This window comes from Solanum dulcamara, chromosome 5, assembly GCF_947179165.1.
Source record: "Solanum dulcamara chromosome 5, daSolDulc1.2, whole genome shotgun sequence".
NCBI lineage: Eukaryota > Viridiplantae > Streptophyta > Magnoliopsida > Solanales > Solanaceae > Solanum > Solanum dulcamara.
In genome coordinates, this window is record NC_077241.1 from 6,854,932 (window position 1) to 6,875,037 (window position 20,106).

The 20,106-nt window shown below is 36.5% G+C and overlaps 1 protein-coding gene across 7 annotated transcripts in view; it reads left to right on the plus strand.

Annotated features, from left to right (window-relative positions):
- LOC129888936 (transcriptional corepressor LEUNIG-like) overlaps nt 1-20,106 on the plus strand; it is a 31,708-nt gene that overhangs the window by 2,988 nt on the left and 8,614 nt on the right. For 2 of the 7 annotated variants that reach the window (XM_055964012.1, XM_055964006.1), the window contains exons 2-9: nt 2,064-2,166; nt 8,926-8,987; nt 9,227-9,346; nt 13,735-13,832; nt 14,196-14,308; nt 14,397-14,701; nt 15,137-15,185; nt 15,270-15,372. In XM_055964012.1, the coding sequence (XP_055819987.1) occupies nt 13,760-13,832; nt 14,196-14,308; nt 14,397-14,701; nt 15,137-15,185; nt 15,270-15,372 (643 nt within the window). In that variant the 5' untranslated portion in view covers nt 2,064-2,166; nt 8,926-8,987; nt 9,227-9,346; nt 13,735-13,759. Of the gene's footprint in view, nt 1-1,330; nt 1,498-1,845; nt 1,986-2,063; nt 2,167-8,925; nt 8,988-9,226; nt 9,347-13,734; nt 13,833-14,195; nt 14,309-14,396; nt 14,702-15,136; nt 15,186-15,269; nt 15,373-20,106 lie in introns of those variants that run through there. The other 5 variants (XM_055964008.1, XM_055964007.1, XM_055964010.1 and 2 more) reach the window with 5 other exon arrangements.

The following is a 20,106-nucleotide window of genomic DNA, read 5'->3' on the forward strand; positions in this document are numbered from 1 at the left end:
TGGTTTCCACAATCTGTGGGACCTGAGAATTTAGAAATCAAGCATTTAGTTAGCAATTATTTCATATCAGTTAAACATGACAAGGCATAGAAAAGGTCCATAGGTAACACCTTATCAAAGGAATCAGCGGCCAATACAGCATCGTCAGGGAATCTAGATCTGTATGCTTCATAAAATTTACCCCACCAAACTTGTAGAAATGCTTCATGGGGAGAATTAATGGCTGAAAAGAACCACAAAATCATCACATTATCATATCACTTTGACTCAATCAAACATATCTCTTTAAGATAGTAAAGGACAGTTATTACAATCAAAACATTCAACACTAGGTAACTACGATGTATCACATCAATCAAAGAGAATGACCTCAACTTATCAACAAAATTTCAAACATAATCAACAATCTACCATATGGTCAGATGTAAGAATTACCAAACTAAATAAGCATAAGAATTTTACGCCCCTTTAAGGTAAACAAAACCATTACTAAAGCACCACTTAATTCATTAAAGGATCAATTTTTAACATCTGATTAAAAGAGAAATTCATTAAAAAGAGTAACTTACCAGCACGATTTTGATTAGCCCGAATTTCGTTGGAGAATGCCTCTCCAATCTGATGGAAACCTCTATCAAAATCGTGTTGGTAAGTAACTCTTTTTAATGAATTTCTCTTTTAATCATATGCTAAAAATTTATCCTTTATTGAATTAAGAGGTGTTTTAGTTATGGTTGTTGTTTACCTTAAAGGGTCGTAAAATTCTTATGCTTATTTAGTTTGGTAATTCTTACATATGACCATATGGTAGATGGTTGATAATGTTGAAATTTTGTTGATAAGTTGAGGTCATTCTCTTTGATTGATGTGATACATCGTAGTTACCTAGTGTTGGATGTTTTGACTGTATTAACTGTCCTTTACTATCTTAAAGAGATATGTTTGATTGAGTCAAAGTAATGTGATATTAAGTTTTGGAGTAGTGATTTTTGATTTTGTGGTTCGTTTCAGCCATTAATTCTCCCCATGAAGCATTTCTGCAAGTGTGGTGGGGTAAATTTTATGAAGCATACAGATCTAGATTCCCCGACGATGCTGTATTGGCCGCTGATTCCTTTGATAAGGTGTTACCTAAGGACCTTTTCTATGCCTTGTCATGTTTAACTGATATGAAATAGTTGCTAACTAAATGCTTGATTTCTAAATTCTCAGGTCCCACAGATTGTGGAAAGCATTGTGGCTGATAATGGTTTGCATCAATCTTATGCCGCTGATCATACGGAAGCAAACATCTCTAATGTGACGTCGTCACCTTCTTTGATGACATCCTCTCCTGTGATGGAACCCATTGGTCCTGACCTTATGGATGCTGAACTTCTAAATTTGTTGTCATCTTATGATACCGATTATGCGTTACTAGATTTGTCTTCTCAAAGAGATATGACCGGCTTACAGGAAAGAAATGGGTGGTATGCCTCCATTTGCAAGCAATTCTGGGTAATAGCATGTTATGTTTATTGTTACGCTGATCATTTTTGCCTCATTTTAATACAATGTCTACGTAGTTACTTCAACAAGGATAAAGGTTGAGCGCTTGATGTGATTTGTATTTTGTTCTCCAAAATTGGTATATATAATTGTCTTAGGCTGCTAAGGCAACAAATGAAGATTGACCAAAATCACATTCTTATTCTGTCTGTGTGTTGCTCTTAATCATGACTTTTTGATATATGAAATTTCAAGAGTTTCTTACAAAACTTGCCTATTAAGGACTGCTCGTTAGTCTAGTAATCAGAACCAACCAACTGCTTGGCCAATAATATGAGATAAATTTTTCTCATTATCTAGATGTTCCAAGCATGTTTTGTATATGAAACCATTACTTTGATTGTGGAGTTTGCATGTCAGAATCTTCTAATGTTTGTTGTATGGTCATGTCCATCAGCTATCAAATGCCAACGGCACCTCCGAAGTGGAATGCAAGAGTATGTTTTCTCACACATTTGCAAACTTTTCAAATAAATAACTTGTTGAAAATATTTGACAAGTTTTTATTCTTTCAGGATGACAGACCTGGCATAAACTTGGGAGGACCTACGCTAATGGAACCAAGTATTCATGCCCTTGCAAATGCTTTGCCTGCTTCACCAGAACTTTATGATTCAGGTTTGTTTGTAATTTAACTTTAAATATTTTGGATTTAGTTTGTAAATTTTGTTGTCTTTTGTGTTGGTAATGTTGGATATTTGAACATTAATATTGTCTGCAGATACGTTTAGAATATATATATAAATTGAAGAGGGCTCACTTTTTATGTGTAGCACATTATAAATTTCAATTATTTTAGATTATTGTATATATCTTACCATAAACTTCAAAATAGTAAGTAGGGTCTGATCAGATACTGAATATCTTGGTTAATTTCAAATTGAAAAAAAGAATTGCATTGTTGAAAGATGCACATGTAATCAGATGAAGAATGTTTAGTTTTTTGCTGATGTCTAAAACCGGTAACTAGGATTTACTGATCTATTTGTTAGCTATCACCCTCCATAACAAATTTAACATTCCTCTGTTTTAGTAGGAAACTATTAAGAGATGCTCAGCAGCTCTTGATATCAGGATTTTCAACCAACTGCTCCTGAATGCATCAAATTCTCCTTCCAAATATAGATGTTGATATTTTGAGAAAGCACTTAGTTACTATATTTAGGAAAGAAAGCCGTGCGAAGAGAGAGGGATCACCTATTATCCTTGAAATGATGAAGAGACATGAATAGTTGTTACTTTTGATTATATTGAGCGAGTCTTTGATGCTCTTGTAATACCAGTTTTACCCGTGAGTACCCCCTTGAATGTATTGTGTTGAATAACTTCAGATGCAAACATTTCAAAAGGTATTAAAGGAGTATACAATGAGAGTGATTGCTTTCTCCCAATTTATTAATGTTTGTTGTTATTTTCTGAAAGCAAAAAGAGATTTGGGAGAAAAATCTCTTCAGGAAGTTGTTTTTGCCTTTGCTTTTGGTTGAAAAAGGACTGCAATACTATTGCAGTGCACAGGTCAAAGCATACCACGACCATTTGGATGTGGTCTTGAGTGTTTAGCTTTTACCCATAAAGTACATTGGTGGATTTGGGCATCAGGAGCATGAAGCTTAGGTTTGAAACAATAGACTTATATCTAGAACGAATGAATGAGTATGATTGAAGCTATAACACTGATGGTGATAACATTGCAACAATACAATTGGTCCTTGTTGGGTTGTCCAATTAAATTGAACTCTTAAAAGTATTCTTTATAGATTATTATGATGGTAAATCCACATTGGAACATAGAAAAGTCAAAAGTTGTGATATGGTCCATATCATGTAATGGGTGATTCTATTAGGAGGTTTGTAATATTGCTTGATAGAAAAGATGAAGCTAATGTAGTGCATGGTCATTCTCTTAGTTAAACTTCTAAAAGTTAAGATTCCTCACGGTCATATTAGGAAAATTGACCATTCGTGACTTGGAATAACTGTTAACAGACGGAATATGCTTATTTTGGTTAGGGATTTGTCTGAGATCATTTTGGATGGTATTTTAAGGAACGGGGAATACATTGTTGCCTATTGGACATCTTAAGGTGCATAGGAGGGAGACTTATAAGCTGGTAAAAGGGAAAAAGATCACAATTCAGTTTCCCTTGAATTTCATAAAGGTTACCAGTCTTTTCTAATTTAAGCTCTAAACCAAAGGTCAAACTCCACAAGGAAGCTTTTACACTGATACCTTCTATTCTCTATTGTCACTTCACTGCCTGCTTGTCAGTTGTAAAGAACCAGCAAGGCCTTATCAGCGAAGAGAAAGGGGAAGAATCCTCCTAAATGGGAAGCTTGACCTTTTAAGGTCCTTCGCGCAGTCTCATGATATCTCATAAAACAGCAAAAATGGTTTAAGAACTGCCGAAGACTTCTCAACTCTTTTTTTATAAACATGGTGTCCAAGTTAGTTTGTGCACACCTTGACTAATAAAACTTTGTACCTACTACCTCCCAAGACTTCTCAACTTGGGACCTCATCCAAACAGAAATTCGTGTCATAATATCCGTCCTTCATATCTTGTCGTGTAGCTGATCTCTCTTCCAAACAAGTTCAGATAATGAAACTCATATTGAAGCCATCATACTCTGTTTAAATGCCTTTGTTCTTAGCCTTGATCAAGTACTACATTTTTATCAAGTATTTTCCAGTCAAGGTAACTTACTTCAAAGTTTACTCATATGTGATTGGTCAATAATCATTTAATCTAGGTCCTCCTAATTTCACCAAGGTCCACTTAAAAGCTCAAATTATGTCTACGACTCTACTAGTTGTCAGTTTGGACGTCCAGTTAGGAATTCTCTGTCTTTCCCTTTTAACCATCTTAAAAAGTGTGAAGTTTTTTTTTTTTTGGCAATGGTAACTGCGTCTGTATCTTAATAAAACCAAAACAGTGCATAGGTTGCACTGGAACCATATATAAAAGAGTATTCTATGATCTACAGTGCTGTGACTAGAGAGAATCTAAAACATCCATGATAGAGACAATATCATTGGAATACAACTGGTTACACCAAATACATAAGGTCAGAATACAATTCAGCTTGACTTTCTCCATACTATTCTCTATACTCTTATAGCATCTAAGGTTCCTCTCCTTCCAAATTGTCCACCAGATACTAGCTGGGCCTGGGACAATTCTCCATCTTTTCCTATCCTTTGCCTGTGAACCTGCTTCCTTCCTGCTCAGAAGAGCTTCTGTGACTCCCCCAGGCATGGACCATGAGATTTTTAAGATTCAGGAACAATCTCCATAGCTGATTTGTAACCATGCAGTGCAGGAAGAGATGGTTAACTGCCTCAGCAGTTTCACCCCAAAAGAAACACCCGGAACAGCTGAATTCCCCTCTTCATTAAATTTCTTGTGTAAGAACTGCTTCTGTAGCCAACAACCACACAAAACAGGCAACTTCTTCTGTAGCCAACAACCACACAAAACAGGCAACCTTAAGAGGTATCTGAATTTTCCAGATGTTCTTTCAAGGCTAGTTTGTTGGCATCTGAATGGGATGATCTAGCTTTTTATATTCAGTACCTACTTTGTAAGCACCTTCTTTAGTATCTTACCAGATTAGGATGTCTTGTCCAATCTCCAAACCTCCAAAGTGCTCAATTGTGCTGAAAAAGTCACACACTCTGAATTTTCCAGTCATTTTAGATGTCTTTGAAAAGTGAAATTCCAACCTTGAGGGGATCATAACTCTGCAATTGATATGTGATGGAAGTACCAGGTTACGAATATCTGGCAATAAAAGTTCTATGATGCCTGCCTCGTGCCATTCATCCTTGATCTCAGTGTTTGGTTTGAATTCATTCCATAACACTAATGGATCAAGGATGAATGGCACGAGGCAGGCATGGTTTGAATTCATTCCATAACACTAATGGATCTCCACAGACCCGCACCATAAGGTCTGGTGACCTCTGTAGTCATTCAGTTGTCACTCTCGTCCTATTTGGCTCTGATTAGTGATTACTTTGCTCCGTAAGGCTTGATGATCATTGGAGTACTTCCACAACCACTTCATTTTAAGAGCTTTGCTTTGTAGTTTGAACCTCTTGATCTCCAGCTCCTCTTGTAGACTCTGTTGATTGAGAATTTGCCATCTATGTTGTGACTCCATATGATGATATCAAGCTCATTGGTAGTCCCTGTGAAGGTTTCTATTCTACCAAGTAGAAGAGCCACTCTTTCAACCTCCCAATCATTCAAAAATCTTCTGAAAATTAGGTGTCATCCCTGACCAGTCCAGATTTCCTCTATTGTCCTACTCTGGTTGGTGCTGATGTTGAAGAGACTGGGTAAAGCCTCTTGCAGAGTGCCCTGACCATCCCAGTTATCCTTCCAGAAAAGGATTTTCTGCCATCGCTCACTTGGAAGGTAATGTCCTTCCCAAGGTGGGTCCAAAGGGACCTGATGGTCCTCCATAGTCCAACTCCGCAGGTGTCAGTGGATTCATCAGTGCACAATTGTCCATTTTGTCCATATTTCTGTCATATTACATTCTTGCAGAACTGGTCTGTCCTCAGCATATCTCCACAACCATTTCTTGAGCAGGCTGCTATTTTGTAGCTTCAGGTTTCTAAACGCCATACCTCTATGCTCCTTGCTCTATTGCACTATGTATTGTTTCACCAGGTTGAAACCCTTATGCTCCTTGTTGCCATGCCATGAGAAGTTTCTTCTCAATTTGTCTAGATCTTTGAGTACTTTACCAGGCATAGGAAAGAGGGACATCACATAGGTTAGTAATGAATCTAGCATAAAGTTTACTAGAATTAGCCTTCCTCCTAAAGAGTACCCTAGTCACTTTTGAACTTAACTACCTAGTTGCATCAGCTTTGTTGAGAATATAATTAAAGTAAACAAAAGTGTGCTCTCACTCACAACTTAAGCTTTTAAATGAGATAGTTACATACTTGAACATAGTATCGGAGCACACAGACGTCCTGAGATCGAGTTTCACTGCAATCCATTATCAAAAAGAATTTTCACGTGCTTGGCTCATGAAAAAAAATCAGGCCCACAGGTGAGGGGTCGTGCTGAGAATATAATTAAGTATATGAAAGTGTGCTCTCGTTAATGGTTTAAACTTTTATATGAGATGGTCACACTTCAACAAACTTGAATCTGCCTAAATAGCTTTCTCTTCTCCAAGAAATCCTAACTTGGAATGCAAGCTCAATGAAACGATAAATGTTATGAGGACGTGGGGATCAAGGTTTTTGGAGGAGAGCAAGTTTGTAGGTTTGAATTTTTTGAGAACATGTAGTGATCTTAAAATATAGAATATAAGGTCTTCAATCTTCACACTTACATCTTTGGTTAATTCTCCTTCTTTCAATATTCATATGTATTCTAGAACTCAAACTTTCAATACCTAAGGCTAAGCGATGAACTTTAAAGTTACTATACTATTATAAGATGAAGTATATTAAATAGCTAACTTTAGATTGATTCAATCAATGTGTTGTGGTGTATCTATTATTGTATACAAGTTTATGGAATATGGTGTTACTTTGTTTTTTGAGAAAGTAAGGAGCATGGTGTTACTCCAGAATGATAAATTGGTAAGGTGTTGCTTATAATGATAGATTAGTTTAGGTGATTCAAATTTCTGAATAACCCCAACGACATTACCTACAACTTTCATGAAGACCATATCTTAAGATTCGGAGGATACGTAGGTCAAATAAATTAATTTTTGCAAGACACGGTGCTGTGACGAAATAGAGTGTTTGTAGAAGAAAAATCATATCTCACGGTAGGATGCTCCAAATTAGTTGATTATTGAACGAAATGAAAGTATACTTCTAGATCTACAATTTATATGAGACACCAAATCCTAATTAGGAAGTTATCTTGTTCAAACACAGCTCCGAAAAAGGGTATTCCGTTAAAAGAAGGTTTATCTCACCAACTATGGAAAGATCTAGATCCATTTGACATCACCATGACATCAATAGTCCTCCATTTGACATCATCCATGAGATCACAATCCTCCATTGAATTTTCAAGATCATCCCTTGTAATTATTTTTATTTATTGTTAGGTCCCCCCTCCACACCTATAAATACCCACCTTATTTCCTCATTTTATTCATCAAGTTTTCTCAAGCAACTCTTCTCTCTATATACTTCTTTACTCATTCTCAAATATAGTTTTAGTTTTTAGTAGTGTAGAAATACTATTCTAGTGATTCTTATACTCCGGGTAGTACACAAAATACTCCGGCGAGGAGAAAAGGTTAGGAGTTCAAGAGTGGTCATTGAGTTTTTCAATTCAGAGTAAAACTTCGAATTCCAGGTATGTAAGGCTATTCATAACATTGGATTGAGTTCGTCCATGTGCCCAATATTTAAATTCATCATAATTGAGTTATAGTTGAGTTTTACCCAAATCTTGAATTCTATAACAACAACGACCCAGTAAAATCCCACAACGTGGGGTCTGGAATGAATTCTAAATGAATTAATTCTTCTTCTATTGAGTTAGATATATTTATGCATTGAGATTATTATTATTTTTATCTCTCATATTATTGGAATTATTGTTCATGGCTACTTTTCGATGAACCCTAATTGATTTGATGTTCATGAATATTTTTACACGTGTTTTGAGTAAAGATGTTAGCTTTTAATATTTATTGACAAAAAGAGTAATTTGAATTAATACTATATATGTATTTTATTGAGTTTTGAAAGAGCAAAAGAATTGAGTTTAAATGAATTTGAGTAAATGATGTTTTGAGCAAGATGTTTTGATGAGATTAAATAATGTTTTGAAGTGTAATGATTGATGAAGAGGTAATAAGATGAGTTTGATGTTTTTCCAATAAGACTAGATGATGATGTTAATATGAGCACATATTTTGGGAGTAGTATTGAACACCGAGTTGGGTAAGAGTTTAATTGACTCAAACCCCAGAACTACGTAGCCAGCGTAGGATGAAGGCTATACCTCTTAAGTCCCAAAAAGAGGACTTTGATGATTGGATCCAAGATAGTGATGTCCTTTACCCTGGCAAGGTATTGGATGGATGAGACAATGACATTGCTTCGTTGTATCATCACTAGCTCATAAGTGATAGTTGTTGGTTAGAGAAACTCCCAACTGAGTAAGCATTGCTTATTATTATTATTATTATTATTATTATTATTATTATTATTATTATTTTTAAACTTGCATTACATATTGATGTTGAGATGATGTTGAGTTCTGAGCCGAGTCTTCATGAGAGGAGTTTCTTGATATTTGTCCTTACTTTTCTGCCATTTTACATATTCGTACATTTCATGTATTGACGTCATTCGACCTGCATCGTTTTTTGATGTAGATACAGGTGTTAGAGATCCTCAACAGGCACATCGTTGAAGATCATTACTTTTCAGCTATTTGGTGAGTCCTTGTATTCGGAGGAACTCTTTGTCCTTTTATTATTGTTGAGTATTATGTTTCTTTTGAGGTAGCCATGGACATGTCATTGGCACCATCTGATAGTGTTAGAGGCTTCATAGACACAGTTTGATGATGTAATTGTAGAAGTTCTCCTTTGAAACTATTTCTTTTAAGGATTATTTCTTTTATTTGATGTTGATGATGGCGAGCCCACCTAAGTATTCTTATTTTCACTTAAGGTTTCCGCTGATGAACGAATAAGTGATGAGACCAAGTGGTTCTTTCGGAGGCCAGAGATGGTTTTTGAGTGCCGGCCACGCCTAGAGTACCCTCTCGGGGCGTGACATTGAGTTTGGCAGGTTGTAAATTTTTGTTTGTGTCTTTAGGGAATGCAGTTAACGAATATAGCATGTCTTCTCGTGATAAAATGTATGCTGGTTATTACTTTGGTTTCTGAAACATATCTACTAGTGGTCATGTTTCTAGCATTAGCCTAATTTTTGATGTTGTGGGCATTTTTGGTTATCAGATTATGAACTGTTCTTCATGTGTTTACTGAATGAGTATTATCAAGTGTATCATATTGCCCTATTGGTATTAGTACCCACGCAGAAAGAGCAAAATGTGTTTTACCTATTCTACATTACAAAAGTTTGAAGAGCAAGAGGCTTTATTATAATGATACTTCATAGATCCTCAAGTCAAAGTAATTCCACAATTATGTGTCTGCGAAAATGTACTGTCAAAGTAATTCCACAATTATGTGTCTCTGAAAATATACTAAAATATATCCCTAGTAAATTTATGCCCCAGTTTTTGATATATCAGGTATAGGTGAAGAATAATATTATAAAGAGTAATATTTGTTATAGAAACTTGTAAATATTGTTATAAAACATTTCAATGATTTGTTTTGCATTGTGTTGAATATTATAAAATCAAGTGAATTAATAGGACATCTAAATGAAAAAATGTATTACACCATGTTGTACTGATACTCTAGCTCATTGGTTGTTTTGCCCCTTGTTGAGATCTTTTTGGAGTGGTCTTGTGACCTTTTGACATAGGTTAAGGAAAAAGAGGGAAAAAATAGAATAAAAAGGGACGGTTTGGATGAAATATTTTCAAGTGAGTATTTATTGAATTCATTACCTCGTAACGTCAATTTACTGGCAGTTTATGATTTTGAATATTTCCTTCAAGCTTGTGGTTATTATCTGGAGTCATCTATCTTTATTCATGTGGGAATTTACTCTAATTTGGTTATTGATCACAAGATGTTTCCTGTTTCTTTTTTCTTCTCTTTTTTACCATACATCCTTTCAGCAAAAGTGGCATCAAGAAGGTTTTGGTGGATATGTACAGTATACAGAAACTCTGATTCCCTTGAAAATGCAGGGATCTGAGGAATTCTAGCAGGGTAGCTAGTCATATACATTTAGCATGTTACACCAATAGGCCATAAAGCACAAACACTTGTTTCTAAGTCCACGAATAGGCTTAGCTTTGCCCTCAAAAGATCTCTGTTTTCTTTCAAGCCAAAGTACCAAAATTACATGCAGGAATAGTTTTGTCTTCTTTGTGCACCCAAGTGTGTGGTTAATGGTCATGAAGTGAGTCGAGAATCATGAGGTTTCAGGTTTAGTTCCCAGAAGAGGCAAAACACATTAGTAGCCTGTTTGGATTGACTTATTTTTAAGTAGCTTATAAGTTGAAAACTGCTTATAAGTTAAAAAAAAAAAATTAGGTGCAGGCCAACTTTTTTTTTTTTTTGACTTATAAGCTGTTTTCAACTTATAAACTGCTTAAAATAAGTTCATCCAAATAAACTCAACTATTTATTGGGGCTTATTTTAAGCACAAAATGACTTTAAGTTGGCCAGCCAAACACTCAAAAAAGCTGAAAACAGCTTATAAGCCAATCCAAACGGCCTCTAGGTAATTTCTTTCCATGTGTCCAAGCCTTGGTGGACAGAGTTAATCGTTACCTGTGCAGGTGGGAGGTAGGGGGAAGGGTTAAGGATTTACCTGGTGTGAGATATCACATTGTTCGAGGAACCCTAGATGTTGTCGGAGTAAAGGATCATCAACAAGGGCGTTCTAGTGCGTTTTAGATTCTTATCCAAGACTTGTATCATTTGATGGTGGAATTATTCGAGGCATCTGCAAGCTAGCCTAGTTATAAAAAAACAAAAATAGTTCTGTCTTCACTTTCATTGAGATACCTTCTAAGATGAAGGTTCCATCCTTGTCCTGTCCACAGTTCTGCCATAGTAGCATCCTAAAATTGGCACATACCGTATAGCTTAGTAAAGGTCTTCTTTAAGGACCCTTGACCTCACCATATGTCCTTCCAAAAGTCCACCTTCTTACCATTTCTAATCTTGCAACTTGTTCTGTTAGAAACTAGTTTCTGTAGGTTCCTAATGGACCTCCATACACTGCAATCATAAGGAGTGGTCACCTCCTCTGTCATCCATCTATCATGCAAGTCATATTTTGCTTTAATCACCTCTTTCCATTGAGCTTCTTCTGGGGATGCAAACTACCATAACCACTTCATCATTAAACTCTTATTATGGATGTTCAGATCTCTAATATTCAAACCCCCTCCTCTTTTGCTTACTAGTAGCTCCTCTTTTGTCTTCACTTCCCCGCCATAGAAAATTTTTCCTGGAGTAATTGAAAATTGTGAAAGGAAGCTTGTAAACTGGAAGTGTCAATATCTATCCTCAGGTGGCAGACTAACTCTAGTCAACACTGTTCTGGATGCCCTTCCTTCGTACATGATGTCAATATTCCCTATACCAGCCAATGTAACTAAGAGGTTGGATGCAATTAGGAGGAACTTTTTATGTCAAGGCAGTGAAGATAAGAAAACGTATCATTTGGTTAATGGGAGGAGTTGATAGTAAGCAAGAGTGGGGGTGGACTCAACATTAAAGATTTGAGTACCCAGAACAAGAGCTTTATAATGAAATGGTTGTGGAAATTTGCCTCACCAGATCTATCTCTATGGAAGGAAGTCATAACAGTAAAATATGGCATGGAGGATAAGTGGATGACAGAGGTGGTGACCAACCCTTATAATTGCAGTGTATGGAGATCAATCAGGAACTTATGGCAACAGGTCAGGGACATAACAAACTATATGGTTGGTAATGGAGAAAAGGTAGTTTTCTGGAATGACATTTGCTGTGGACAGGGGACACTCAAACAAGCATTCCCTGAGCTGCATAGTCTTAAGTCAAGCACAAGAAGCAACAGTGACAGACGTATGGACAGGACAAGGGTAGAACCTGCATCTGAGAAGAAACTTAAATGATTGGGAAATGACAACCATATAAAGATTTCATGACACAATGGCGAAGGCTACCAATCTAACAGAAGAGGAAGATAGACTGATATGTAAGGGGGAGAGAAGGGGAGAATTCACTTTGGCAGACGTATGGACAGGACAAGGGTAGAACCTGCATCTGAGAAGAAACTTAAATGATTGGGAAATGACAACCATATAAAGATTTCATGACACAATGGCTATGGCTACCAATCTAACAGAAGAGGAAGATAGACTGGTATGTAAGGGGACGAGAAGGGGGGAATTCACTGTAAGATCTGCATATAGAGAACTGAGGTCTGCTGAAGTGCAGAAGCAGGATGTCTCTGGAGGATGATCTGGAGAACCAAAAAATCCATACAGTGTGAATTATTTCACATGGCTTTTGGCAAAGGAGGAAGTCTTGACACATGAAAACTAGAACAAGAGGAAATTCAACCTATGCTCTAGATGCTATCTATGTGAAAAATAGGTGGAGACAATCAACCATCTCTTTTTACACTGCAAATGGATCGACTAATTGTGGCAGATGTTCATCCACAAGAGGAAGATCAAGTGGACAAACCTGGGAGAGTTACTGAAGTTCTGAAATGCTGGAACAGTGGTGGAAATGCAGGAAAAAGGAGGAGAGATGGAGGATTGTCCTACATTAAAAAATGAAGATAACCTGCCAAGGTCTTTACTATATTTGGTGTAAGCAAGTATTGATAGGAAATACGGAAGATGTTTTTAATGCTATTGATTGGCCGTAACTAGAAGATCTTATGACTGTTGTAAGTAAAACTTTTTGGAGGGGGACTACACTACACTTTGATGTAGTATACCTGTGGATATATAGAAGTAAATGTTACCTTTCTCATAGAAAATAGGAAAGACATTGGTATGAGTTTAATTGATTTCAAAGTTTTAAATATTAGAAAATTAATTTGAGTTTATTAAATGACTATACCTAAATAGTAGGTTGGTTATTAATTGACTATTCCTATATATCAGGAAAATAATTAAATAACTATTTTGTCTAGTGTGAACACTATATATATAACTCTCTGCATTCTTCTTTGTGTAAATTAAGTTGGATTTTGGTTCTTGAGAGTCTTCATCTTTCCCAATTGTTCTTGCCCAAATCTCCTTCCCTCCTCTTTTCCGTGGTTAATTAAGGGTTTGCTTTTGGTAATCATGACCAGTTTGGAGGCTCAACTCTTGTAAGTTCTTTTACGTGATAGATCTTCATTTATTTTATAGCAAAAGCTACTACGCCTCAGTGTTATTTTAACTTACATTTTTAATGATTGATATACTTGATAGCCTCTGCTTGTCTGCATTTGTTTGATTTTTGTTGTATGTGATTTTTTTCCCTTTGTTTGATTATTTTAATAATGCTTCTCGATTTATTTGTTTGTGGTTTTTCAGACTTGAATGGGTCATTCTTGATTACATGTCTAATAGAGGTTTCCATCAGACTGGCGAGGCATTCTCCAACGAAATTCGGGCTAATCAAAATCGTGTTGGTAAGTAACTCTTTTTAATGAATTTCTCTTTTAATCATATGCTAAAAATTTATCCTTTATTGAATTAAGAGGTGTTTTAGTTATGGTTGTTGTTTACCTTAAAGGGTCGTAAAATTCTTATGCTTATTTAGTTTGGTAATTCTTACATATGACCATATGGTAGATGGTTGATAATGTTGAAATTTTGTTGATAAGTTGAGGTCATTCTCTTTGATTGATGTGATACATCGTAGTTACCTAGTGTTGGATGTTTTGACTGTATTAACTGTCCTTTACTATCTTAAAGAGATATGTTTGATTGAGTCAAAGTAATGTGATATTAAGTTTTGGAGTAGTGATTTTTGATTTTGTGGTTCGTTTCAGCCATTAATTCTCCCCATGAAGCATTTCTGCAAGTGTGGTGGGGTAAATTTTATGAAGCATACAGATCTAGATTCCCCGACGATGCTGTATTGGCCGCTGATTCCTTTGATAAGGTGTTACCTAAGGACCCTTTCTATGCCTTGTCATGTTTAACTGATATGAAATAGTTGCTAACTAAATGTGTTATTTCTAAATTCTCAGGTCGCACAGACTCTGGACAACATTGTGGCTGATAACGGTTTGCATCAATCTTATGCTGCTGATCATACGGATGCAAACATATCTAATGTGATGCCTGTGATGTCGTCACCTGCTTTGATGACATCCTCTCCTGTGATGGAACCCATTGATCCTGACCTTATGGATGATGAAATTTCAAATTTGTTGTCATCTTTTAATACCGATTGTCCGTTGCTAGATTTGTCTCCTCAAAGAGACATTACCGGCTTACAGTTTCCTGAGATGGGTGAAATGGGTGGCATGCTTCCGTTTGCAAGCAATTCTGGGTAATAGCATGTTATGTTTATTGTTACACTGATCACTTTATTTTAATACAATGTCTTTGTGTTTACTTCAACAAGGATAAAGGTTGGGTGTTTGATGCGATTTGTATTTTGTTCTCCAAAATAAGTATAATATAATTGCCTTAAGCTGCCAAGGCAACAAATGAAGATTGACGAAAATCACATTCTTATTCTCTCTGTGTGTTGCTCTTAATTATGACTTTCTGATATATGATATTTCAAAAGTTTCTTGCAAAACTTGCCTATTAAGGAATGCTCGTTAGTCTAGTAATCAGAACCAACTGCTTGGCCTATAATATGAGATAATTTTTTCACATTATCTAGATGGTCCAAGAATGTTTTGAAACCATTACTTTCATTATGGAGTTTGCATATCAGAATCTTCTAATTTGTTTGTTGTATGTTCATGTCCATCAGCTATCAAATGCAGAAAATGCCAACGGCACCTCCGAAGTGGAATGCAAGAGTATGTTTACGTTTCCTCATACATTTGCAAACTTTTTTAATAAATTATTAGTTGAAAATATTTGACAAATTTTTATTCTTTCAGGATGACAGACCTGGCATAAACTTGGGAGGACCTACGCTAATGGAACCAAGTATTCATGCCCCTGCAAACGCTTTGCCTGCTTTACCGGAACTTTATGATTCAGGTTTGTTTGTAATTTAACTTTAAATGTTTTGCAATTGGTTTGTAAATTTTGTTGTCTTTTGCATTGGTAATGTTGGATGTTTGAACATTAATGTTGTCTGCAGATACTTTTTGAGTGTATATATATTGAAGAGGGCTCGCTTTTTATGTGTAGCATATTATAAATTTCAATTATTTTAGATTATTGTATATGTCTTACCATAAACATCGAAATAGTATTTCTGGGTTCCATTTGATTCTCCAACTTAAAGGGAATAACTTTATATACTAAGATAGGGTCTGATGAGATGCTGAATAACTTGGTCATTTTCAAATTGAAAAGAATAATTGCATTGCTGAAAGATGCACATGGAATCAGATTAAGAATGTTTAGTTTTTTGCTGATGTCTAAAACCAGTAACTAGGATTTGCTGATCTATTTGTTAGCTATCAGTCCCTCCAGAACAAATTAAACATTCCTCTGTTTTAGGAAACTATTAAGAGATGCTCAGCAGCTCTTGATATCAGGATTTTCAACCAACTGCTCCTGAATGCATCAAATTCTCCTTCCAAATATAGATGTTGATATTTTGAGAAAGCTTCTATACTTAGTTTCTATATTTAAGTAAGAAAGTAGTGCGAAGAGAGAGGGATCACATAGTATCCTTGAAATGATGAAGAGACATGACTAGTTTGTTACTTTTGATTATATTGAGCGAGTCTTTGATGCTCTTGTAATACCAGTTTTATCCGTGAGTACCCCCTGAGTGTATTGTGTTGAATAACTTATGATGCAAATATTTCAAAAGGTATTAAAGGAGTATACAATGAGAGTGATTGCTTTCTCCCAATTTATTAATGTTTGTTGCTATTTTCTGAAATCAAAAAGAGATCTGGGAGAAAAATCTCTTCAGGAAGTTGTTTTTGCCTTTGCTTTTGGTGGAAAAAGGATGCAATACTATTGCAGTGCACAGGTCAAAGCGTACCACGACCATTTGGATGTGGTCTTGAGTATTTAGCTTCTTTTTTTTTTTTGAAACTGGTAACTTTGTATATTTATGTTAGAATCAGAATCTTACAAGAGTTGTAGTACCCCCCATATTTACAAAGTACTACCTACATCTATGATCTTATGTCTATAATGAGTCTAAAACATCAACAATAGAGATAGGATCATTAGAAAGTAACTGGTTACACCAAAAACACAGTAGCAAGATGCAATTAAGCTTAATCTGTTTCATACTGTTCTCTATGCTGTCAAAACACCTAGAATTCCTCTCCTTTCATATTGTCCACCAAATGCTTGCTGGGACTATCCTCCACCTGCCTCTATTCTTGGCCAACACCCCAGCCTGTTCCTAGCTTGTTAAGGCCTCTGTAATCTTCCTAGGCATGTTCCATGCTATTCCTCTGAGGTTCAAAAACAATCTCCATAGTTGTCCTGTGATTCTACAATGTAAGAATAGATGATTCACAGTCTCTGCCTGCTCCCCACACAAGAAGCAACTGTGGCTTAAAATTATCCCCCTTTTCATTAGGTTCTCTTGGGTAAGCACGTCCTCCTTTGCCAGAAGCCACACAAAGCATGCCACTTTATATGGTATTTTGGTTTTCCAAACGTTCTTCCAGGGCCAACTGTTTGGCTGCTGGTTGTAGTTGTTCATTTTCCTGTAAGCTTTGCTCACTTTGTATATGCCTTTCTCATCGCCACGCCACCCTAGTTCATCTTCATCTGCTCCCAATCCACTGAATTGCTCAATCTTGTTGATGAAATCTGCCATTCTTGGTATTTCCCAATCATTGAGTTGCCTTCTAAAGTTGAATCTCCATCCCTCTGTTGTCCATAGATCTGCTATGGTACTCTGTTGGTGTAATACTAAGGAGCAGATATCTGGGAATAGCCTTTCTAAGCTGCCTTCTTTGTGCCATTTATCTGTCCAGAACTTGGTTTTAGCCCCATCATTCACCTTCAACTTGGTCTTGAGTATTTAGCTTTTACGCATAAAGTAATGGTACTTTGGTGGATTTAGGCATCAGGATCATGAAGCTTAGATTTGAAGCAATAGACTTATATCTATAACGAATGAATGAGTATGATTGAAGCTATAACACTGATGGTGATAACATTGCAACAATACAGTTGGTCCTTGCTGGGTTGCCCAATTAAATTGAACTCTTGAAAGTATTCTTTATAGATTATTATGATGGTAAATCCACATTGGAACATAGAAAAGTCAAAAGTTGTGATATGGTCCATATAAGGTAATGATGATTCTATTAGGAGGTTTGTAATATTGCTTGATAGAAAAGATGAAGCTAATGTAGTGCATGGTCAGTCTCTTAGTTAAACTTCTAAAAGTTAAGATTCCTCACGGTCATATTAGGAAAATTGACCATTCGTGACTTGGAATAACTGTTAACAGACGGAATATGCTTATTTTGGTTAGGGATTTGTCTGAGATCATTTTGGATGAGTTGTGTCCTGGAGAAGAATGTATCTTATTGACTAAGTTTCTTAAATTCAAGATTCAGTTGAAAGGAAACTAAGGGTAATGGTATTTTAAGGAACGGGGAATACATTGTTGCCTATTGGACATCTTAAGGTGCATAGGAGGGAGACTTATAAGCTGGTAAAAGGGAAAAAGATCTCAATTCAGTTTCCCTTGAATTTCATAAAGGTTACCAGTCTTTTCTAATTTAAGCTCTAAACCAAAGGTCAAACTCCACAAGGAAGCTTTTACACTGATACCTTCTATTCTCTATTGTCACTTCACTGCCTGCTTGTCAGTTGTAAAGAACCAGCAAGGCCTTATCAGCGAAGAGAAAGGGGAAGAATCCTCCTAAATGGGAAGCTTGACCTTTTAAGGTCCTTCGCGCAGTCTCATGATATCTCATAAAACAGCAAAAATGGTTTAAGAACTGCCGAAGACTTCTCAACTCTTTTTTTATAAACATGGTGTCCAAGTTAGTTTGTGCACACCTCGACTAATTACACTTTGTACATACTACCTCCCAAGACTTCTCAACTTAGGACCTCATCCAAACAGGAATTCGTGTCATAATATCCGTTCTTCATATCTTGCCGTGTAGCTGATCTCTCTTCCAAACAAGCTCAGATAATGAAACTCATATTGAAGCCATCATACTCTGTTTAAATGCCGTTGTTCTTAGCCTTGATCAAGTACTACATTTTTATCAAGTATTTTCCAGTCAAGGTAACTTATTTCAAAATTTACTCATATGTGAGTGGTCAATAATCATTTAATCTAGGTCCTCCTAATTTCACCAAGGTCCACTTAAAAGCTTAAATTATGTCTACGACTCTACTAGTTGTCAGTTTGGACGTCCAGTTAGGAATTCTCTCTCTTTCCCTTTTAACCATCTTAAAAGTTGTGAAGTTTTAGTTTGTTTTTTTTACCATGGTAACTGCGTCTGTATCTAAATTAAAGCCAAAACAGTGCATAGGTTGCACTGGAACCATATATAAAAGAGTATTCTATGATCTACTGTCCTGTGACTAAAGAGAATCTAAGACATCCATGATAGAGACAATATCATTGGAATGCAACTGGTTACACCAAAAACATTAGGTCAGAATACAATTCAGCTTGACTTTCTCCATACTATTGTCTATACTCTCATAGCATCTAAGGTTCCTCTCCTTCCAAATTGTCCACCAGATACTAGCTGGGCCTGGGACAATTCTCCATCTTTTCCTATCCTTTGCCTGTGTACCTGCTTCCTTCCAGCTCAGAAGAGCTTCTGTGACTCTCCCAGGCATGTACCATGAGATTTTTAAGATTCAGGAACAATCTCCATAGCTGATTTGTAACCATGCAGTGCAGGAAGAGATCTTAGCAGTTTCACTTCAAAAGAAACACCCGGAACAGCTGAATTCCCCTCTTCACTAAATTTCTTGTGTAAGAACTGCTTCTGTAGACAACAACCACACAAAACAGGCAACCTTAATTTTCCAGTCATTTTAGATTTCTTTTAAAAGTGAAATTCCAACCTTGAGGGGATCATAACTCTGCAATTGTTATGTGATTGAAGCACCAGGATATTGATATTTGGCAATAAAAGTTCCATGATGCCTGCCTCGTGCCTCCATGATGCCTGCCTCGTGCCATTCATCCTTCCAAAAATCAGTTCTTCTCCCATCTACCACTTTGATCTTAGTGTTTGGTTTGAATTCATTCCATAACACTAATGAATCTCCACAGACCCACACCATAAGGTGTGGTGACCTCTTTAGTCATTCAGTTGTCACTCTCGTCATATTTGGCTCTGATTAGTGATTACTTTGCTCCGTAAGGCTTGATGATCATTGGAGTACTTCCAACCACTTCATTTTAAGTGCTTTGCTTTGTAGTTTGAACCTCTTGATCCCAGCCCCTCTTGTAGACCCTGTTGATTGAGAATTTGCCATTTGTGGTGTGACTCCATCTGATGATATCAAGCTCATTGGTAGTCCCTGCGAAGGTATCTATTCTACCAAGTAGAGGAGCCACTCTTTCAACCTCCCAATCATTCAAAAACCTTCTGAAAATTAGGTGTCATCCCTGAGCAGTCCAGATTTCCTCTATTGTCCTATTCTGGTTGGTGCTGATGTTGAAGAGGCTGGGTAAAGCCTCTTGCAGATTGCCCTGACCATCCCAGTTCCTTCCAGAAAAGGATTTTCTGCCATCGCCCACTTGGAAGGTAATGTCCATCCCAAGGTTGGTCCAAAGGGACCTGATGGTCCTCCATAGTCCAA